The following is a 20,665-nucleotide window of genomic DNA, read 5'->3' on the forward strand; positions in this document are numbered from 1 at the left end:
GAATAACTTATCCTTCTTTACTTTAGTAATAGTTTTAGAAATCTAAACTCATTAGCAGAGGATGAAAGGATATAGAAAGTATAGCATTCATATGAAAAAAGATACCATACATAAGTGTGCAGTATTATTTCTTCTGAAACAATCACTTAAAAAGCTCTTTGTATAGAGTATATTATGTGAAGTGCAATCTCAGGAAAAAGATATACTGAGAATTAAGAACTGTAACAACGTATATGACATCAAAATGGTAATTTCCATTAAGATTTGAATACTAGACAGACTGTGCCAATTTTGTTTTTCTTCAACTGTCCTGCACACTCAAGAAGCATTCAGAAAGCTTTTAAAGAGGAAGTGTACAAAAAGACAACTACTTTTGTAAATAAACATTGTCATAAAAAGAACAAAACTAATTGAAGAAGATTTAGATGAGCTTACAACTTAGTTTTTAAATATTTTTTGTTCTTTCTAGATATGAGTTAATAATAGGCTTTTGGAACCTGTTACAAGGACTCCCAATACCTCTAGACGTCATGAGGGATCTTTATTTCTACATCCAAAAGATTCTTCTGGAATCTTAAGGTATGGAGACAAAAGTCAGATCTCTAGCCCAATGTTGCTTTGTTTCTGATTATTTAGCGAGAAGAGAGGTGGAGATAGAATTTGCAAGAGGAAGAAGAAAGCACAAGGGTTAGGAAAATGGAAATGGAGGTTCTGGTTATTCTGGTTTCAATTTCAGCAAATGATTAATGTTATTACATTTTTAATCTTAAAAGTCTTTAATTTCAAGTCTTTGGTACTGGTATGAAATTATCATCTGCATAGTCCCAGTATTCTTATATAACTAAAATTTATATCTTAAAAATTTTTTTTAATGTTTTATCTATGAGAGAGAGGGATAGAGAGGGAGGGAGAAGGAGGGAGAGGGAGGGAGAGAGGGAAAGAGGGAGAGGGGAGAGGGGAGAGAGAGAGAATGAGCAGGGGAAGCACAGAAAGAGAGGGAGACACACAATCTGAAGCAGACTCCAGGCTCTGAGTTGTCAGCATGGAGTCCGACGCGGGGCTTGAACTCACAAACAAATCATGACCTGAGCCAAAGCCGGACGCTTAACCAACTGAACCACCCAGCCGCCCCTAAAACTATCTTTTTCTCATTTTGAAAATTCTATATTACCTTGACACATAAAATCCTTGAATTGTTTGGTATTCATAAATAAAATCATGTGTAGGTCTGTCTTTAAGAAAGTTCCTAGAAGTAGCTGAGCCCAGTATTAATACAGCAAGTATTAAATGACCTCACCAATTTCAATAAATACTAACACTGATTAATCATTAATAAATCATTAATTAGTGGATAACTGAACACATAGGGTAGCTTACGAATTCACTATTAAGATAAGAGGAAGCTCACAGGAAAGACAGTGTGATAAAAATTTGTCTGTTTCATTCATTTATAGAAAAGAAAAATCTCGGGGCGCCTGGGTGGCGCAGTCGGTTAAGCGTCCAACTTCAGCCAGGTCACGATCTCGCGCTCCGTGAGTTCGAGCCCCGCGTCAGGCTCTGGGCTGATGGCTCGGAGCCTGGAGCCTGTTTCCGATTCTGTGTCTCCCTCTCTCTCTGCCCCTCCCCCGTTCATGCTCTGTCTCTCTCTGTCCCAAAAATAATAAACGTTAAAAAAAAATTTTTTTTTTAAATAAAAAAGAAAAGAAAAATCTCAACAAATGCTGCAAAGAAGGTCCAATTTTAATCCAATCAGGTTTCCTAATTTTCCTGGTGCCTGGAAACAAGTTAGAAGTGGGACATAGTGGAATGAAGATGAGGAGTTCTGCTTTTAACTACCCCATTAAAAGCTTGGGAAAAAGATAAACTCCAAATCACCAAAGAACAGTCTTTCCTTAAAATGTTTTCAAAATAAATATGAGACCAATTTCAGAACAATGATTGTACAATCATGGATAAGTTAAAAACCTTTAGGAAAGGGGACAACTGGGATAACTCTTGAATATGTACAATCGAGACCCAGGAGAACTGACTTGTTTCCCATTCCCTGGTAAAAGAAAATGTGGGATAGTAGGGTCTGACATTTTACCGTTTTATCTGAAACTATGAGACAGAAACAACTGTGCAAAACACAAGATTCAAATGGAAAAAAAAAAAAAAAACCACCAAATGTACAACTCTAGAAATATGCAATTGATGTTTAATAATCTGAAGATTAACAAAATCAAAGATTTTTTACTTGACTAGGTTCATTTCCTCTGAATTCTTCTAAGATTTAAAAATAATCTATCACACTTATTGATTTAGAACCATCAGATTTTACTTCAGGAAAATCTAATACCTTTCAAAAAGTTATAATTTTAATATTAACACAAAAAATTACTTCCTAACATTTCATTTTTAAAAAACTTTTCCGCAGCCAAAGATTCCTATTTTTGAATTACAGTACTGCAAGGCACATACAGAACTCACCTCCTTCAAAACACAGAGAAGATATACTCCCTGAAATAGAATTTTAAAATCCTTAAACAATTAGAAATACTACAAAGTTAGCAATTTTTAGGTAAAAATGTTGTTTCTACAGGATCATGCACCTTTCTTAAAATCAATTCAGCATATATGTATAAATAATCCTTTTTTAAAACATTTGTACTTGAAATGCAGATACAGTGATGCTGAGGACAGCACTAAACAAAAACCTGAAAAGTACTATAGTTGATAAATTTTATGTTATTGCCTTCATTAGAGACTGTATTATCTTTAGCATTTTAAGAGATCTGAATTTAATAATGGGGTAATATACAGGAAACAAAATTTTTTCCATCATTTCTAGCATCAATTCTTTTATAAAAGAGGCTAAATGAGTTATACTTTTTGTTTAGTAAAACAGAGAATGAGATCATTTAAATGCCTCTACTAAATTTAATGCAGCTTAATTAGGGACCAGGTACATACTTTCCTCTGAAAATTTTTGGTCAAGCATGTCTAACCATAAAAGTAAATGGAATTTTAAGAGGTAGTTTTTTTTTCCCATGATGCATCTGTTAATAAATGTATTGTCAAGAAAATAAAAACAAGCACTGAGTGTGTTTTCTTAAAGTAAAAGGGTCTAATGAAAAGAAAAATAAAAGATAGGTATGATATTTGTTACAATCTGACATTTTAACAGTCATAGTAATAGATGTTTTGTGACCAGTGCATTTTGGATTCTCTCAGGATTAAAATACGAGTCTGCCAACAGTATTAAATCCTCCTCCACCCCCTCCACCAGTTGGTCCACAGCTTCCTGGTGGGTCATTGTCATCAAATCCATTGGGCCGAAATGAACATGAGGCAGATGCAGCTTGTAGGGCCCGGGCACGAGCATTCAACTCTTGTTCCTAAATTTAAAAAGAATTTTTATAAAATTAAAACCCTAAACACAGTGGATGAGTATATCATCTACATACATTTTAAAACTGACTTAATCCTTAATAAGCATCCCTTAAATTTCAGTATTTTAAAAAATATTGACTATATTAATCCCTGTCAAATCTTACTAAAGTACATAATCACAGATGGAACAAATAAGAATGCAAAATCCTGGGGTAACTCTACAGAATGACAGATCCTAAAGGCCATTCTGTTCAATACCTCAGTTTGCAAAAGAGAAAACTGAAGCCCCACATCCTAAAATTCCTCTTTGGAAATATTAGTGTTCTTGCAAATACTCATCAACACATATGGGAATAGATTTCCTTTCTAATATACTGAATGTAGAATTTAAAGGTTATGACGATGGATTATCTACTCTTTATCAAAGTGGGGCTATTTTGTAAGTGGGTGATAAAAGGTATAAATAATGAAAAATGGCTGAATGTTTCCTACCCTTAGAATACTTCTCAGTAAATAAAAGTAATATTTCAATAACATTCTTAAGGAAAATGGAGCCTATCTTCTTACAGTATTACTTAAAACTTTTCCCTACCAGTATCAGAACTTTTATCAGGAACCAGTCATACTCATTTATGTGCCAGACACATATTAGGTGCTCAGTAAATATTAATGATCATAGATTAGAACACTATTAGCTACTTAGCCTCAAAAGAAGCAAATGTAAATAAATAATGGCAAATTCATTTGGCAAGGTGTCAAACCGCATTCTATAACTGGTACAAACTCCTTGGGAAAAAAACACAAAATATTCTGGCATATGCCCATTTTTCTGGGAAACGGTCTATAACTTTCAAATGAAGTCAATGTCAATAAGGTCTAGAAGACACTCTTAATGTGTTAGGCATAATCATCATGAAGAACTTAAAAATACATTTAACAGTAATCATGAAAACTATACTATTTCCAATTTTCAAATAAGCCCAGTTACTTTGCTCCAACTGGCAAGGTAGTGTTATAGTTTTTAGCTACTTTTTTTAGTTAACTGTTCTCTCCTCTTCACAAGATGCCCAATTTTTTATTATGGAGTAAACCACCAGGCTTACTTGGACATCTATTTTTCACATTATGAACCCCTAATTTATCAGTAGCATATAGCAACAGCTGTGTGATTCCCAATAGAAAAAATGATAAAGAATCACATACTTTTATAGCTGAATTTGACCTTACATAAAAAATCCTTGTAACAGAATGGTCTAATTAACCAGTCTCTGGAAGGGCTTAGACAGGCTTTTAAAACTTAATTTGTAAGATACTTCTCAAAAACCTTTTTTTTTTCCTTTCCATTTACTGTGCTGGTTCCTCTGTATAATGTTTTTCAAGAGACAGTTTATTTTTTAATCTGTAAAAATAAAATAAGAATTTTAAATAGAAGAAAATTTTTAGTTTTACAGATAGAAAATAAAAGCTATGGATATGTAAGAAATAGATACAAAATAAGAAACAAAATCCTCATTGCTCTAGCTCTATAACCTACTGAAGTATCCAAACAAGCAATGAAAATCTGACTCTGTGTCTAAGATCTGGTTTCAGATATAGATCATGTTCCCTAATGAAATAAATAAAACTGAATATGCAAGGTAGAGTTCAAGAAGTTCTGCTCCCAAAAGATAAGGCAAATTTCATTAAAAAGTAATCCTACCCCCCCAGTAGTGTTAAAGGACATACATAATACAAAATTAACTTCATTGCTTCTGAGACACATGAAAACTCTATTATATTTCAAGACAGAGATTCCCAAGGAAGGGATATTCCTTTTTTGCTTTCTTATCTACTTATATAAATACATAGCTGACAGACAAAAATGTAGGATATTCTGTTTTCAGAAAATAGGCTTAATAGATAGAAGCCGGGAAAACTGCCTTTCATTTTCTTTTAATATAGATGTGAGCATTGTGTGACATTGTGACATTGTATGTAAAAAAAATATGATTCTCATAGCATCTAGAATTTATATTCCAATTTTACATCAGGTATTAAAATCAGTTATTTCAGTAGTGGACTATCAGCTTGGAGTTAGTTACTGTTGCTTTGGGACAAATAACTTTCAGAATATTTAGATCTCTCACTCAAGTAACTATGTTAACATTACAATAATCCATCTTTGATCTTTCTTTAAACTACACATATATATTACATATACTCTTCTGTATGTACAATAAAGAAACATACTAAGACATTAAGCTACCATGTCCTCTAAAGAAACAGGAAAGAAACCAAACAGGAAAGGACAGAAGCTCTGTCTGTAGTTGATGCGGGACATGTGGGGATAGCTGGTGATCTTCACAGTGCCGTGCTGGTGCTACTTTCACAATCTTTGTCTCACTGGATCCTAAACAAAAGCATAATTTTTATAGTCCAGACACTAAAATAATAGAGATACTCCTTATGGAAGTTGGACTGAAGGGAAAGAAAGAAAGAAAGAAAAAAGCCCTTCCCCAAATTTACTTCGAGATCCACAATCTGTACTGCTATCCTATGTGCACACACAGGCTATGACACACACAGAAAATGGTTTGGTCATACAGGATTTTTTGCCCAGGCTTTTCAAAACTACTCATCTCACCAAGTTTCTTTCTAACACATGTCAATCTAGATGTGATTTTAGTAAAATTTAAAAATGGAATCCCAAAAAGAGCTTGTTAAAATGATACAAGATGAATTTCTAATGTAATGTGAAAAACTAGAAAAGTAGCTACCCTGATATGTACTAAATTGGTAAATTCATTTGCAGTACTACTTAGTAGCAAAGGAACTCAAAATGTCCACTCCACATCCTTACTTTACTTAGACTGGATTAAATTTTTATAATTGTTTTACAAATAGGTATAAAGCTGTATCTTAAAACTAACATATTCTTGACACAGCAATCTATTTTAAAGCATTATTACTATGAAATGAGCACAGACTTTGAACTATATCTCAAAAATGTAAAAAAAAAAAAAAAGAACAAAACCATATATATATACACGTTCCACGTGTTCAAAACAACAGTCTCTTAACACAAACTTAAAATACTAGGATGATTCAGTTAAATAGTATGAGTAGTGAGAACCATCACAATTCAAATCAGCACAAATCAATTACATGATTGTATTTAAAAGCAAATAAGACAATTATAAATGTTTAAGTTTCTAAATAAGAGTTGAGTATTTATAATTTGCTTTAAAAAGGTACTTTGGTAATAAGCTTTGACTTAATAGCCTGTCTTAATACTGGAACATAAAAATCTTAATGTAAGATTTGGCAGTATCATTTTTACATTAAACAACTTGCCAATTTGAGACTTACGATGGAATTTAGAACAATTGCAAACACTGAAAAACTGAATTAACAAAGTACATAATAGTTTCCTTTATAGTGACATAAAGGCCTTAAAACAATAATGAAAAGAATGGCTCCTCACACTCAGATATTGTAAATATTGTAATGGGGTAAATAGTAAGAATAAGAAAATCACTTAGAGGTAGGCTGTAATGAAGTAGTTGTTATGGTTATAAGAGTTTTTGGCAATCCAATCACAGAAACAGAGCAGTTCCTCATCTTTTTAAAACCCATGTCCCCCCTTTGATAAATATGCTATTTTACTCAATCATTGATAAATAATCTGCATATTGCTATAAATCAAGATTGCACTGAGTCTTATTTTCTACATTTTATTACAGAAAATTCCTATTCCAACCTAACCCTCTTGCCCTTACTCCTATTCTCTAATCTTCAAGAATCATGACTATTTAAATTTTTTTTTTTTCAATGTTTATTTATTTTTGGGACAGAGAGAGACAGAGCATGAACGGGGGAGGGGCAGAGAGAGAGGGAGACACAGAATCAGAAACAGGCTCCAGGCTCTGAGCCATCAGCCCAGAGCCCGACGCGGGGCTCGAACTCACGGACCGCGAGATTGTGACCTGGCTGAAGTCGGACGCCTAACCGACTGCGCCACCCAGGCGCCCCAAGAATCATGACTATTAATATCTAGTGCTTATTTGAAATCTAGCAAGAAGGATAGGGTTGAATACATTCTATTACCTTGATCATAAGCCTTCTGACTGGATGTAATAATCTTTGGTGGTAAATCAGGTTTAATAAATATTCTGAGTTTCTAATTTTTTTCTGTGAAATGTATTATTTTTGTGTTACTCTAGAACATTGCCATACTCGTTTAACAATGTATCATGTATCATTATTTGAATATTTTATAATGCAGTCAATTTGAAGACCTTTGAGAAAACTTTCCTCTCAAAATAAATACTATAGTGACCCAATTCTTCTCTTACTCCATCTGTATTTTTCAGCTTTCTGAGTTTCAAACACAAGATTTTTAGAGCTTACTTATGTAGACTCATAAAATCACTTGGACTACCCAATGAATATACCTACAATTTCACTGATAATTTAGTTTTGGTCCTTATGCTGGTAACAAGTTGGCAGGTTTCAAAGAAAAACACTTGCAGCAAGGTCTTTATTAACTTTTAAGTAGTAAAATCACTAACTTCCTGCAAAAAGTATATTTGTAAGTAAGTTCAGCTCACATGAAACCTTTGTTCCATGGCTTTTATACACTAATTATTCTATTATCTTCTTGGTTTTATTGCTTAAGTCTTTAAAGAATACAAACACCTTTTTTTACATATTCTACCTTGCAGTGTCTTTTATCTTACTCACCCGAATGTTAATAATTACCCTTAAAATATTTATACAATAGTCTAGAAGGAGTAAATACCAAACAGTAGTTGTTTCCCCCTGGTAGGTAGGATTGAAGGGAAGAGGGAACTTCCTATATTTCAGTATGGAATGATTTTACAATGACCACATCTTTTGTAAATTAAAGACAAGTGAGGTCCTTCACACTGCATCTAATTGCAACTATTCATAATTAATTCATAACATTAGAAAACAAGATAATTTATATAGGCTGAACCCATTTCACATAAACCCAGACTCAAATTTCAGAATTACTACTCTGTAAATTCCTTGAAAATGTCTAAGTTGGGTTTTAAAATTAGGGCACTCATTTCACCACTGTCAATTGCTTCACCACAAATGATGAAGCGTATGTTTCCAACTTACCTGTAAATATAGTTTATTGTCTTTTGTTATAGCATCCATAAGTTCTTTCTGTAGAGGTGGGTCGCCATTTACCCAGAGTCCACTGGTTGAATTGTTACCACTTAAACTATTAGTGCTACTCTGTTTTTTATACAAAAGCACATAAGCTGTGTCCTTTGGAAACCTACTCGTAATTTTCTGCACTGACTGAAATGAAGTAAATGTCACTCTGCTGTCATTAAATAAAAACCATTCTTTTGACATTTCCTTATTTTCTAAATCTTGTTCAATAACTGCACTGGGACTATTTCTCCCGAGTAAATGACTCTGGGAGGACGCTAATGCCAGAGTTTCAGACTGGTGGCACATCTGGTATGAGGACTCTGTACCCGTGATGTTTCTGGCATAAGAATAGTAATGCCCACTTTCAGAGGAGATACCAGAGTGAACGACAACAGAACTTAACAGATACGGCACCAATCTGGAGCAGCAAGCTTCTTCAGTTCCAGAAGACTTTAATTTTTTAGCTAGGTTCTCACTAATATCAGTGAAGTCAACATCTATCGACCAACTTTCTGACAATGAAGAGAAAGTAGTTCTTTTAACTGGCAACTCCAAAACCAGTGGCAGGGACACATTGTCTAAGATTTTTCTTCTCACATGATACTTCTGATCATATGAAAATCTCAGGAGAGTAAGAATAAGGTATTCAGGCTCCTCTGTGATTTGCATAGTTTTCTCGGCATTCTGCAGAGAGGCACAGTTTTCACAATAATACTGGTTGTCGCCAGTAAGAATCTCTGGAGCCAAAAAATAATTTAGTAAGTCGGTGACTGAAGGTGTGCTTCCACCTCCTGGTCTCTGAGGTACATCTTTATTAACAAGAATCTTGCTAGATTCATGAGGGACAGAAGTGTTATCAGTACAGCAAAACTCATCAGGAGGACTGTGTGACATTCTTTCATTCACAGCTGAATCACAAACAAAGGCAGCTGTTGCTGGACTATAAACTCCTGGTTCTTCTGAGGGTATACTGGCTTGCATTAGATCGCCATCTTGTGTATTGGGTGATGATGCTGCATCTTGAAAAGATAAATTTTCGATAGAAGAGGAAGGACAAAAGGCCAGTGAAAGATCAGTAAAGGCTTCCACTTTTTGTGAGGTACTCCTGCAGTTCAAACAACATATGTGAGTTCGTAGTTTTCCTCCAAACATTTTTTCTATTAAAGTCTTCTCACCCTCACTTGTGCAAGGGCTCTCTGTTAGTACAGCTGCCTTGCTCGCCACTTCCTGGAAAGAAGTTTCATTGCACCCCAGACTTGAAGGAGGCTTGTGTGAGGACTGAACTTGCAAGATCTTTTCTTCTTCATGTAGCCTGTAGGAGAGTATATCATTATATAGCTACTTCACTTAAGTTTAAATGTCACTTATTTAAAAATATTGGGGCCTTACATATACAGCCAAATTATTTTCATCAAATATAATGCTTAATGTAAAAAATCAAGTTTCTCCTCTTTCAATCAATAGGACCACTGAATAGTTTGAGAATGTAGATTACAAGTTAGGGGTTATCACTACCTTATATTCTCATACTTTCTTTAGTAAATTATATATGCCTATTATTTATCTTCTGTATCTTTGTCTGCCTGACATCTCACAGAAAGCCTGGAATAAAGAAACCACTCAACATGTCCTTACCTGAATCAACAGAAGATTGCATATGTTGAGTTCAACTAACTTTACTAGTCATTTACGTAACAGAAGGGAGGCAATCACAAAGAGAAGGAAAAAGATATAGGTTTTATTAACTAAGTGGTAAGAAGACCATTAAATATACCAAACCCATCTAAATATGAACTGGTCTAAAGGAGCAAATATTAAATTTTTTGGTCTCAGGACCCCTTTATACTCCTAAAAGTAATTGAGGAACCCAAGAGCTTTCATTCATGTGGTTATATCCACCAGTATTTACTGTATTCAAAAGCTGAGAATAAAAGTAATATTTAAAAACAATAATAAAGCCATTACATGTTAATGTTAATAATATTATGAAAAAATTATATTTTCTAAAACCAAAAAATTTAGTGAGAAGAATGGCATTGTTTTATATTTTGCAAATATTTCAAGTATCTGGCTTAATAGAAGGCAGCTGGATCCTTGTATCATTCAATCTATTGTGATATGTTGTTCTGGATGAAGCATATGAAGAAAATCTGGCCTCAATTACAGATCTACAGATACAGAGTTAGAAGGGAAGACCCCTGAAAATGTTTGACGAACCCACAGGAGGTCTTTGTACTACACTATGAGAACAGCTGTTCCAAAGTAAGAAAATCAACAGAAGAAACCAAATTAAAAACAAAAGAACACTTAAATACATACAATGAATGCAAGGTATTTTAAAGATTAACACTTGAAATATATTTTTAAAGGCAAAACCAATATGCTGTAGAAATAATCTGTTATGAAAGAAAATTTAAATCGTAACTTTAAAAATGCTTTTTACCTGTCTAGCAGAAACCTGAGGTATTCAGAACAGTCTTGCTGGGATCTGGGGGTAAACCATGGAGGTCTGGAAGCCTCAAAGAACACCCGAGGTGCATATGCTTCTCTCTTTTGATATCAGTAGAGAAAATACAAGGAAGTGATTCTCACACCATGAATCAAATAACTGAAATCTTAATACAGGTTTAATAAAATTACACTGTGCTTAACCTTACTACAAAGTGCTACAACTAAAGTTAGGTAATCTTCAGCCACAACTTCTCATTCTGCAGGTAAGAATTATCATCTAAAGAAACATGTGACTTGCCCAAGGTCATACAGCTAAATTAGTGCCAGAGGGAGCCAATTAGAACCCAGATCTCTCGAACACTTAACATAATGTTACTGGCATTATCCCTCCTATGACAGTCACGTGCTTGAGTCCATAATTTTTTGAAAAACCAAATTTGAAAAAGACATGTTAATATCTATATATAATTATATATCTATATATAAATATATCCAATATATATTTTGGGTAAAGTAATAAGGGGACAACTCTACAGGGCCATGCATATCTACTTTGGGTGAAAATTTCTTTGACCGGGTACACATTTCATAAATGTACAGAATGTAAGCACTATGTTTAGGGTCCTTGTTGATTTTATTTTTTTAGCATGAAGTTTAGTGAAATGGTTGCTCCTGGACTTTGTAGCAATCTTGGTTCAAATCCTAGATTCTGCGACAACAAAAAGGAATTAAAAGGGCATCTGAAAAGATGTGATTATAACTTGAAACTTTAGAATTCTGACATTTTGAATGTATGTGGTATATAGCAGAGTCCTCAGTTAAGAAAAAACTTATCCAAGTATGCGTATTGATAGTATTTTGAAGGAACGAACTTAAGCATACTGACTGAACATGAGTTCTAGAGTCATTTAGTTCACATCCCCACTTGTCACTTGTTAGCATGACCTTGAAAAGCATGTGACATAAACTCACTTCCTTCATCTATAAAATAAGGATACTATCTATCTTATTACCTCATAGATGGTTTTTGAGGATTAAGAGATAATACATGTAAACTACTTTGCACAGAAGCTAGGCAAATTTATTATTATTTTTTTTTAATTTTTTTTTTCAACGTTTATTTATTTTTGGGACAGAGAGAGACAGAGCATGAACGGGGGAGGGGCAGAGAGAGAGGGAGACACAGAATCGGAAACAGGCTCCAGGCTCTGAGCCATCAGCCCAGAGCCTGACGCGGGGCTCAAACTCAAGGACCGCGAGATCGTGACCTGGCTGAAGTCGGACGCTTAACCGACTGCGCCACCCAGGCGCCCCGAAGCTAGGCAAATTTAAATGCTCATTATATGTTAGCTTTATCAACTAAAAAAAAAAAAGCCTTTTCAATTATATAGGGCAATCTACCTACCTAAAATAATCCTTGTTGGCTTGCTATCAGACAGGGTCTCAACTGTGACAGAACTTTAATTAGGTTCTCTTGTGTGTTCTTTCTTCTTTTCTAGGGAACATGGAACCCTCCTATGGCGTTTTCTAACAACTCTGGTTTAATAATGTAATACAGTACACAATATAGTACATGTAATGTATTTACATCTACATATACACAGATATATATCATATATGATATGCAGTAAATGTAGACTAGTGATAAAGCAAATATATAAGTCAATTTACTTGGAAAAATACTATTTGCCAGTTGGAGGGTAGAGATTTCATCTCCCTTGGTCCCGAGATGTTAAATTTAATTTGTGAACATACTTCCCTCAGAAAGTGAATAAAATTATTTCTGAGTATATTGCTACTTATAGGCCATCGCTCATATGTTAATTTTTTTCCATTTAAAAAGTTATACTTGAGCTATTTCATAGCTTGTAGATAGGAAATAAGGCATTCTTATCAACTCGTCCCACCAATCTTGAAGCTATCTTTCTGCCTCTACCTACCTACTCCTTTAGACCTCTGTGAAACTAACATAATCAGAGAAACACCAGGAAATAATATACGTCATTTATAAATGATATATATGTATCATTCATATGTATTGCTCAAAACTTAAAGTTCCTTGAGCATAAGGATTCCTCTTTGAATACTTATCAGACTCCATATTGTGTCTCTCAAAAATGTCTATTGAATGAATGTTTACTATATGTGACTTTCTTGCCAGTAGCATAAATTCACTTCCTTGGATTAATGTGTGGATATAAAAGATCATCTTAAAATTTTAGGCCCTAGAACATAACAGATGAAGTTGTTTATCCATTAAATTCAAGAGCTTAACATTTTGGACATAGTGAGAAGGTACATATTATTAGAAACAGGAGAAAATGAAGCCAATGTACCATAAAATTATTTTAATTGTTCATTATTATGAAAAATATATCCATTTAGTATCTATAACCTATTAAATATGCATTTAAAAAGACTTATGTAGAAGCTTATTTATTGGATAGAAAATCAGATTTTATCTATAATTAGAACAAAGGGTCAGTATAATATTCATCTACAAGAATGGAAAACAGGAGGAAGAAATAAAAACTTCGATCATACTGTGATTTTAGGCAGGATCTCTTTAGTATATCTAAGTGGATTTAATATATGTTAAATGGTCACATATGTATTAAAAAGATTCACCAGGGGCGCCTGGGTGGCGCAGTCGGTTAAGCGTCCGACTTCAGCCAGGTCACGATCTCACGGTCCGTGAGTTCGAGCCCCGCGTCAGGCTCTGGGCTGATGGCTTGGAGCCTGGAGCCTGTTTCCGATTCTGTGTCTCCCTCTCTCTCTGCCCCTCCCCCGTTCATGCTCTGTCTCTGTCTGTCCCATAAATAAATAAAAACGTTGGAAAAAAAAAATTAAAAAAAAAAAAAAAAAAGATTCACCAAGTTTGGAACAATGTGCAAGGAAGTTAACATATATATAACTACACACACAACTCACCTGTGTATGGGCCAAAAAGGCAAAAAGATGCTGTAATTTTTTCATTAATGAATTGCACCCATTTAGATTTAAAGATAATACTTGCCTCCTGAAACTGTAAGAGAATAAAACATAGTGATTTTTGTACACATGTGTACACACACACACATTTATTAAAAGCTAAAAGGAAGTTAGTTCAAGAACTTATTATCCTCAAAGTAAAATTTGATTCATTTGATGGCCCTTCACTTAGCAAAGTTACTACTTACAATGAAGTGAAGAAGGAAGGGAAGAATGACAATAAATTAACAGTTACTATGGGACTGGGCAATGAACCATGTACTGTTGTAAATTATTCCTATTTTCTGGATTAGCAAATAGAAATGAATTACGGTATCAGTTAACAACTTAAATTCTTTCATACCAGCATGAAATAAAAAAAATGTGTTGTCAACAAAACATACTGTAAAGTTAAGAGTTTTTTTTTTTTTTTCTTGGTCAGATGTATTTTTCTATGAAGAATATTTATTTATTTTTTTTTTCTAACGTTTATTTATTTTTGGGACAGAGAGAGACAGAGCATGAACGGGGGAGGGGCAGAGAGAGAGGGAGACACAGAATCGGAAACAGGCTCCAGGCTCTGAGCCATCAGCCCAGAGCCCGACGCGGGGCTCGAACTCACGGAGCGCGAGATCGTGACCTGGCTGAAGTCGGACGCTTAACCGACTGTGCCACCCAGGCGCCCCAAGTTAGAGTTATTTAATGGGTGTGGTACAAGTACAGGGTGGGAAAAGGAGAAATTATTCAAAAAAGATAACAGAAACAATTGGGTATCCATTTTGAAAAAAGTGGAATAGATAAAATTTTACATTATTACAAATGCCACAGAGGAAAAATGAGCTAAATGTGAAATACAAAACTACGGAAGTACTTAAAAGGAAAAAAAAGGGGGGGGGAATGGAGAGGGGGAAGACTTCTTATAATTCAGACCCCACAAATGACAAATAACTGATCTCGCTGTATAAAACAAAAACTATAAATGAAGCACTCTACAAATTTGAATCACACTGATACGAAGAGAGAATGTAATGAAAGACTATCATCCAGAGTACATATAAATCAATATGAAAAAGAAAAAGACCCAAAAGAAACGTAAACAAAATTAAAGAATACGTTATTCAGAAAACAAACACAAATGAACAAAGAAAAATAGGGAGGGAAAACTCTGTTAATGGTCAGCGATGTTGCAAATTAAAGCAAAAAGACATTTTCTCCCAATTAGAAAATATTTCAAAGACTAATTATATCAAGTACTGCTAAAGGTATGGGGTCACAGGTACAATTATATATTAGTATGCAAGTTCAAATGCCATAGTCTTTCTGGAGAGCAATTTGGCAAACCCTATTCAAAGCAAATCCTATACATCTGCACAAGAGCAGAGAGATGTTAATTATGAGTAAAATAACTTAATATTCACCAATAGGAGTATGGTCAAATAAAATATACAGTAAGTCTATTTATTCAGAATGACAGTTCTGTCACTACCCTATCACGGGAATACTTCCAACCGGAATCATTAAAAGATAAAAGCAAGTGCTGGGAAAAAGCATATAAATAGGATTATGAATATTTTTTAAAAAACATTTTAAAAATAAGATTATAAGTATTTAAAAAAACTTTTTTTAAATAGCATTTGTTCTTCTTCTAGATAAAATCTTATAACTGTAAAAAAATGGTCTGAAATGATGCACACAAAACTGCTAACAAATGACCTTTGGGGATGGGAATTTTTTTTCATGTTTAATTTTTATTTTATACACTTCCAAATTTAATTTTTTAAACCACAAAGAATTTACATTACTACCAAAGGAATAAAATATACTATCTGCCTTTTCTTAGACAGTATCATAGTATCATACAAAAAGATGATACTCTTTGAAGCTCTTTGAATTGCTGTTCCTGGTTATAATTGCTTTGGGTCTCTCCTTTCACTAACCTCTGTAAAATGAGACAGCAGGCCTAGATGACCTCTGGTGGTGAGATACAGATTTGAATTCAGTTTCCTGCATAGTATTACTTGTGAGGAAGAGTATACATTTTTTTTTTTAATTAAAAATTTCAAATACAAACAAATTAAAAAAATAAAAGAAAACACTAAGCCAAACAAAAAAACACCTTAGTGTTGGTAGTAGATTCTGGGGCCAGAAAATAAACCTAACTCTTCATCTTTTAGTTTGTGATTCCTCTAGGTAGGCATAAAAACTTACAAAGGCTTGGAACTCAATTGGTAAAGATCTGTGGTCAAGTTCCATAAATACTCTATTGGTACTGAAGAGAAAAATTCAACCAAGTTTTTGCCTTTTGGAAAATTTTATCATTATTTTGTACCTTTACAGATAGCACTCACATAGCTAACAACCTCTGATTTCCTATTTGCTTGGCTGCAAAAGAAAGTGAATTTGAAAGTAAATCTGTATGAGGACAAAGATATACATTTATACATTTGTTTATTATTTATCAACTTGAGGTGGGAAATAGAGCTTAAACTTTAGCAGCAATGAAGAAGTTATTAATCTGATAAACAGCAAAATACCTGCAAGCAGGAAAAACTAAACATAACTCCCTTAAAAGACATATAGGTTAAAAATACACTGTCTTACAAGATAATAATAAATTAGTACTTGAGGACACTTAAACTCTTTGGAATGTGCTCACTTAATCCCTGTTATACTAAAAAATATCATCATTCAGAATATTCTAAATGCAATACATAATATAAATGTAAAGTAGAATTTATATGTTAACATTTAATAGTTCCTGAGCACTAAGAGCAATTTCATTTCTGAGTAAGGCAATTATATAAAAATATTAAAATTTCTGCCATATATAAGAAATAATGTGAAGACAAAACCATTATCTTACATTTCATCACTATGTATCAATTTCTAGAGTTAAAAAACAAAATGTTCAAATTTAAACTTACTCTGTGGCCATAAACAATGCTTGTATAACACTGTTCATATAACATGTATTTCCTAGATTAATGAGGCCAGTTTTCCCAGTTTCAGATTTTCCAGAAAGTCTAGACAAGCAAGATGCCAAAGAATTGGATTGAGAAGTCCAGGCACTTTGATTGAGAATTAATTTAATCTTCTCTTCACTGGGCTTAGGAAAATCCTGTAGATCATAAAGAGGAGAAATAGTTTAAAAATATAAACCATTTTTGTTATTAACACCATAAAGAAGATTCTTCTGCTGACATTTAACCTTTCTTTCCTTCCACTTATTTTTTTTTAATTTTATTTTTTAAAATTCACATCCAAATTAGTTAGCATAGAGTGAAACAATGATTTCAGGAGTAGATCCCTTAATGCCCCTTACCTATTTAGCCCATCCCCCCTTCCACAACCCCTCCAGTAACCCTCAGTTTGTTCTCCATGTTTATGAGTCTTGTCTGTTTTGTCCCCTCTCCCTGTTTTTATATTCTTGTTTCCCTTCCCTTATGTTCATCTGTTATGTCTCTTAAAGTCCTCATACAAGTGAAGTCATAGGATTTTGGTCTTTCTCTAATTTCACTTAGCATAATACCCTCCAGTGCCATCCACGTAGTTGCAAATGGCAAGATTTCATTCTTTTTGATTGCCAAGTAATGCTCCATTGTATAGATATACCACCTCTTCTTTATCCATTCATCCACTGATGGACATCTGGGCTCTTTCCAATAGTTTGGCTATTGTTGATAGTGCTGCTATAAACATGGGGGTGCATGTGTCCCTTCGAAACAGCACACCTGTATCCCATGGATAAATGCCTAGTAGTGCAATTGCTGGGTCGTAGGGTAGTTCTATTTTTAGTTTTTTGAGGAACCTCCATACTGTTTTCCAGAGTGGCTGCACCAGCTTGCATTCCCACTAACAATGCAAAAGAGATCCTCTTTCTCTGCATCCTCACCAACATCTGTTGTTGCCTGAGTTGTTAATGTTAGCCATTCTGACAGGTGTAAGGTGGTATCTCATTGTGGTTTTGATTTGTATTTCCCAGATGATGAGTGATGTTGAGCACTTTTTCATGTATTGGTTGGCCATCCGGATGTCTTCCTTGGAGACGTGTCTATTCATGTCTTTTACCCATTTCTTCACTGGATTATTTGTTTTTTGGCAGAAGCTTTTTATTTTGAATTTTTTTAAATTTTATTTTATATTTGAGAGACAGAGACAGAGTGTGAGCAGGGGAGGGGCAGAGAGAGAGAGAGAGAGAGAGAGAGAGAGAGAGAGAGAGAGACAGAGACACACACAGAATCTGAAGCAGGCTCCAGGCTCTGAGCTGTTAGCACAGAGCCCGACACGGGGCTTGAGCCCACAAACTGCGAGATCATGACCTGAGCCGAAGTTGGATGCTTAACTGACTGAGCCACCCAGGCGCCCCATCTTTCACTTACTTACTTTTGAAATCACCTATAGAACTTGATCAGTCATCAAAAAATTACATTATTTTACATGGAAAAAATAACTGTGTCCTAAAATAAATATATACATCCTAAGGGTAGAGTTTATTAAGTTGAGGAATATTCAAGAACAAGGAATTCAAATCACATTTGAACTATTTGTGTTTCCAATTTGTCAGAAGAATGTTTCAAAACTTTGAGATCAAGGTATACTGTAGTGCTATTCAAAGGCAACAGAACACGGACTTAACACATAATTGAATAAATAATTTGCTTTCAAATTTTCTAGTAAAAATAAAAAATATCTCTTTTTCATTCACTAATATTTATTCAATATTAACCCTTAGAAATAAAAGCTCAAAGTAATCTGCGCATAAAAAATGAAAATCATCTAAGCACAATGACCGCTGACTTTGAAAAATAAAACTCAATGTCGTGTTTAACAATATAGAAAATTATTACAAGATACAGATTCTTTTATGTGCTCTATGACATATGAGATACAATTTTAAATCAAAGTGAATTCAAGCACGAATAGAACAATGGAGAATAATGAAAGTTGGTAACATCATTCAACCTTTTTTGGACTGCTATTACCATCTGGTACTTAGACCTTAGAAAACAAATATTTTCTGAAAGAATTTTAATCTCTTGATTTTCTTGCTATTGTTGCCAGCTAATAGAAAAGTGCTTCCCTTGGGTTTAGAGTGAGAACCTTGCTTCTTCTGAGCCTAGTTCAGTTATCAGAATTCTCAATATGTAAACCACTGAAAAATAACAAACAGCAAGAGGTTTAATCTATGGACACAGACATCACAGAAAGACATTAACATTACTATTGAATCTATGATAAAAAGCTCCTTTACACAAAGACATATATAAATATCAAAGTGCCATACCAGCGGTATACATTAATTGTGCAAGAATCTTGTGTTCTGGGTTCAACCAAAATCAATTTGACTTCACCCATATAGTAAAAAGAATAAGCTTTGCATTCATTTCAGATACAGAAGAAGTAATAAAGATATTGAGATTTATCTTGTATTTAAGATCTCAAAATTTAACATTTCAAAAAAAACATTACTAACACAACTGATTTCTAATAACTTCTGATTAGTTCTGGCTGAGGCAAGTTCTCCAATTCTTTTGCTATACCCTGATCATGCAGTAAGTTTACTGAGTAAAGTGTACACATTGTGACCCATTCTTTAAGACAAACAGAATCAGTGCTTTTTAGGTCTAATAACTATACAAAGTTAAAAAAGGAGGGTAAGTTCACTAATAACTCAAGTAAAGATTCTACAAAATATGGATATTTGTGAATAGTCCACAGCAAAAATGGAATAAAAACAGGTAAGGAAACAAAGTCAAATATTTTATTAAACTGCCTTTCTGGATTCTAAGATATTCTTAATGTATTTTAACACTTCTGATATAGGAATACAATGGTGATGTATGTATTTACATAATGTAGCATTTCTTTTTACACTTGATCTTTGCCAAAAGTCTGAGAAGCGATCGTGTGCCATTTCTTTTTAAACAAATTTCCCCAAGAGTTGTTATAAAATTTTTTTACGTTTATTTATTTATTTTGAGGAGACACAGAGAGAGAGAGAGAGAGAGAATGAGAGAGACGGGAGTAGAAAGAGAGGGAGAGAGACAGAATCCCAAGCAGGCTCTGCAGTGTTAGCACAGAGCCCAATGCAGGACTTGAACTCACGAACCCGTGAGATCATGCATGACCTGAGCCAAAATCAAGAGTTGGACGCTTAACTAACTGAGCCACTTAGGTGCCCCATAGGCTGTTACAAATTTAAAGATATGCCTCATAATTGATGGCATTGTAGAGCTAAAGAAACATGGTTATTAACTCAGATTAGTTACAGCAAGAGATTACTTCCTAAATATTAATGAATCCTGATTCCAATTACATTTTTCAAACAAAATGCATATTATATAGAATAGTAAATTGAATAGCTGGTTATAGAAATCTTTCACTACATTCATCTATCACATCATGGTCTGCAGCTGCATAAATACTGGTGCAACTACCATCATACCTTTATTGCTTCCAGAATAGGTTCGTAGAGATCTGGAAATCCAGAATAATGATACATCATACACTGTATCAATTCTGTTAACTGCACTAAGAAGGCTGTACTGGAAGGCAGACCATCGCTTTTGAAGGAGTGAACCAAATTAACTACATGAGGAACAATCTGAAGAGAAAAAAGACAAACATTCTTCAATTTATACAAATTGGCAACAAATTCTCTAGCCTACAAATGGAATGCAAATGTTACATGATCAGCAAATAC

The 20,665-nt window shown here is 34.0% G+C and overlaps 1 protein-coding gene across 1 annotated transcript in view; it reads right to left on the minus strand.

Annotated features, from left to right (window-relative positions):
• Positions 1-1,722: 1,722 nt before the first annotated feature.
• The window catches only part of USP38 (ubiquitin specific peptidase 38), a 34,316-nt gene continuing 15,373 nt past the window's right edge, over positions 1,723-20,665 (minus strand). Inside the window, exons 5-10 of the mRNA XM_040473110.1 lie at positions 20,408-20,566; positions 16,887-17,080; positions 13,924-14,017; positions 10,985-11,091; positions 8,500-9,853; positions 1,723-3,377 (exon numbers count right to left, since the gene is read on the minus strand). Coding sequence (XP_040329044.1) covers positions 3,216-3,377; positions 8,500-9,853; positions 10,985-11,091; positions 13,924-14,017; positions 16,887-17,080; positions 20,408-20,566 — 2,070 coding nt within the window. The 3' untranslated portion in view covers positions 1,723-3,215. The remainder of the gene's footprint in view (positions 3,378-8,499; positions 9,854-10,984; positions 11,092-13,923; positions 14,018-16,886; positions 17,081-20,407; positions 20,567-20,665) is intronic.

Source organism: Herpailurus yagouaroundi, unplaced genomic scaffold, assembly GCF_014898765.1.
Source record: "Herpailurus yagouaroundi ecotype Mexico unplaced genomic scaffold, PumYag 28, whole genome shotgun sequence".
NCBI lineage: Eukaryota > Metazoa > Chordata > Mammalia > Carnivora > Felidae > Herpailurus > Herpailurus yagouaroundi.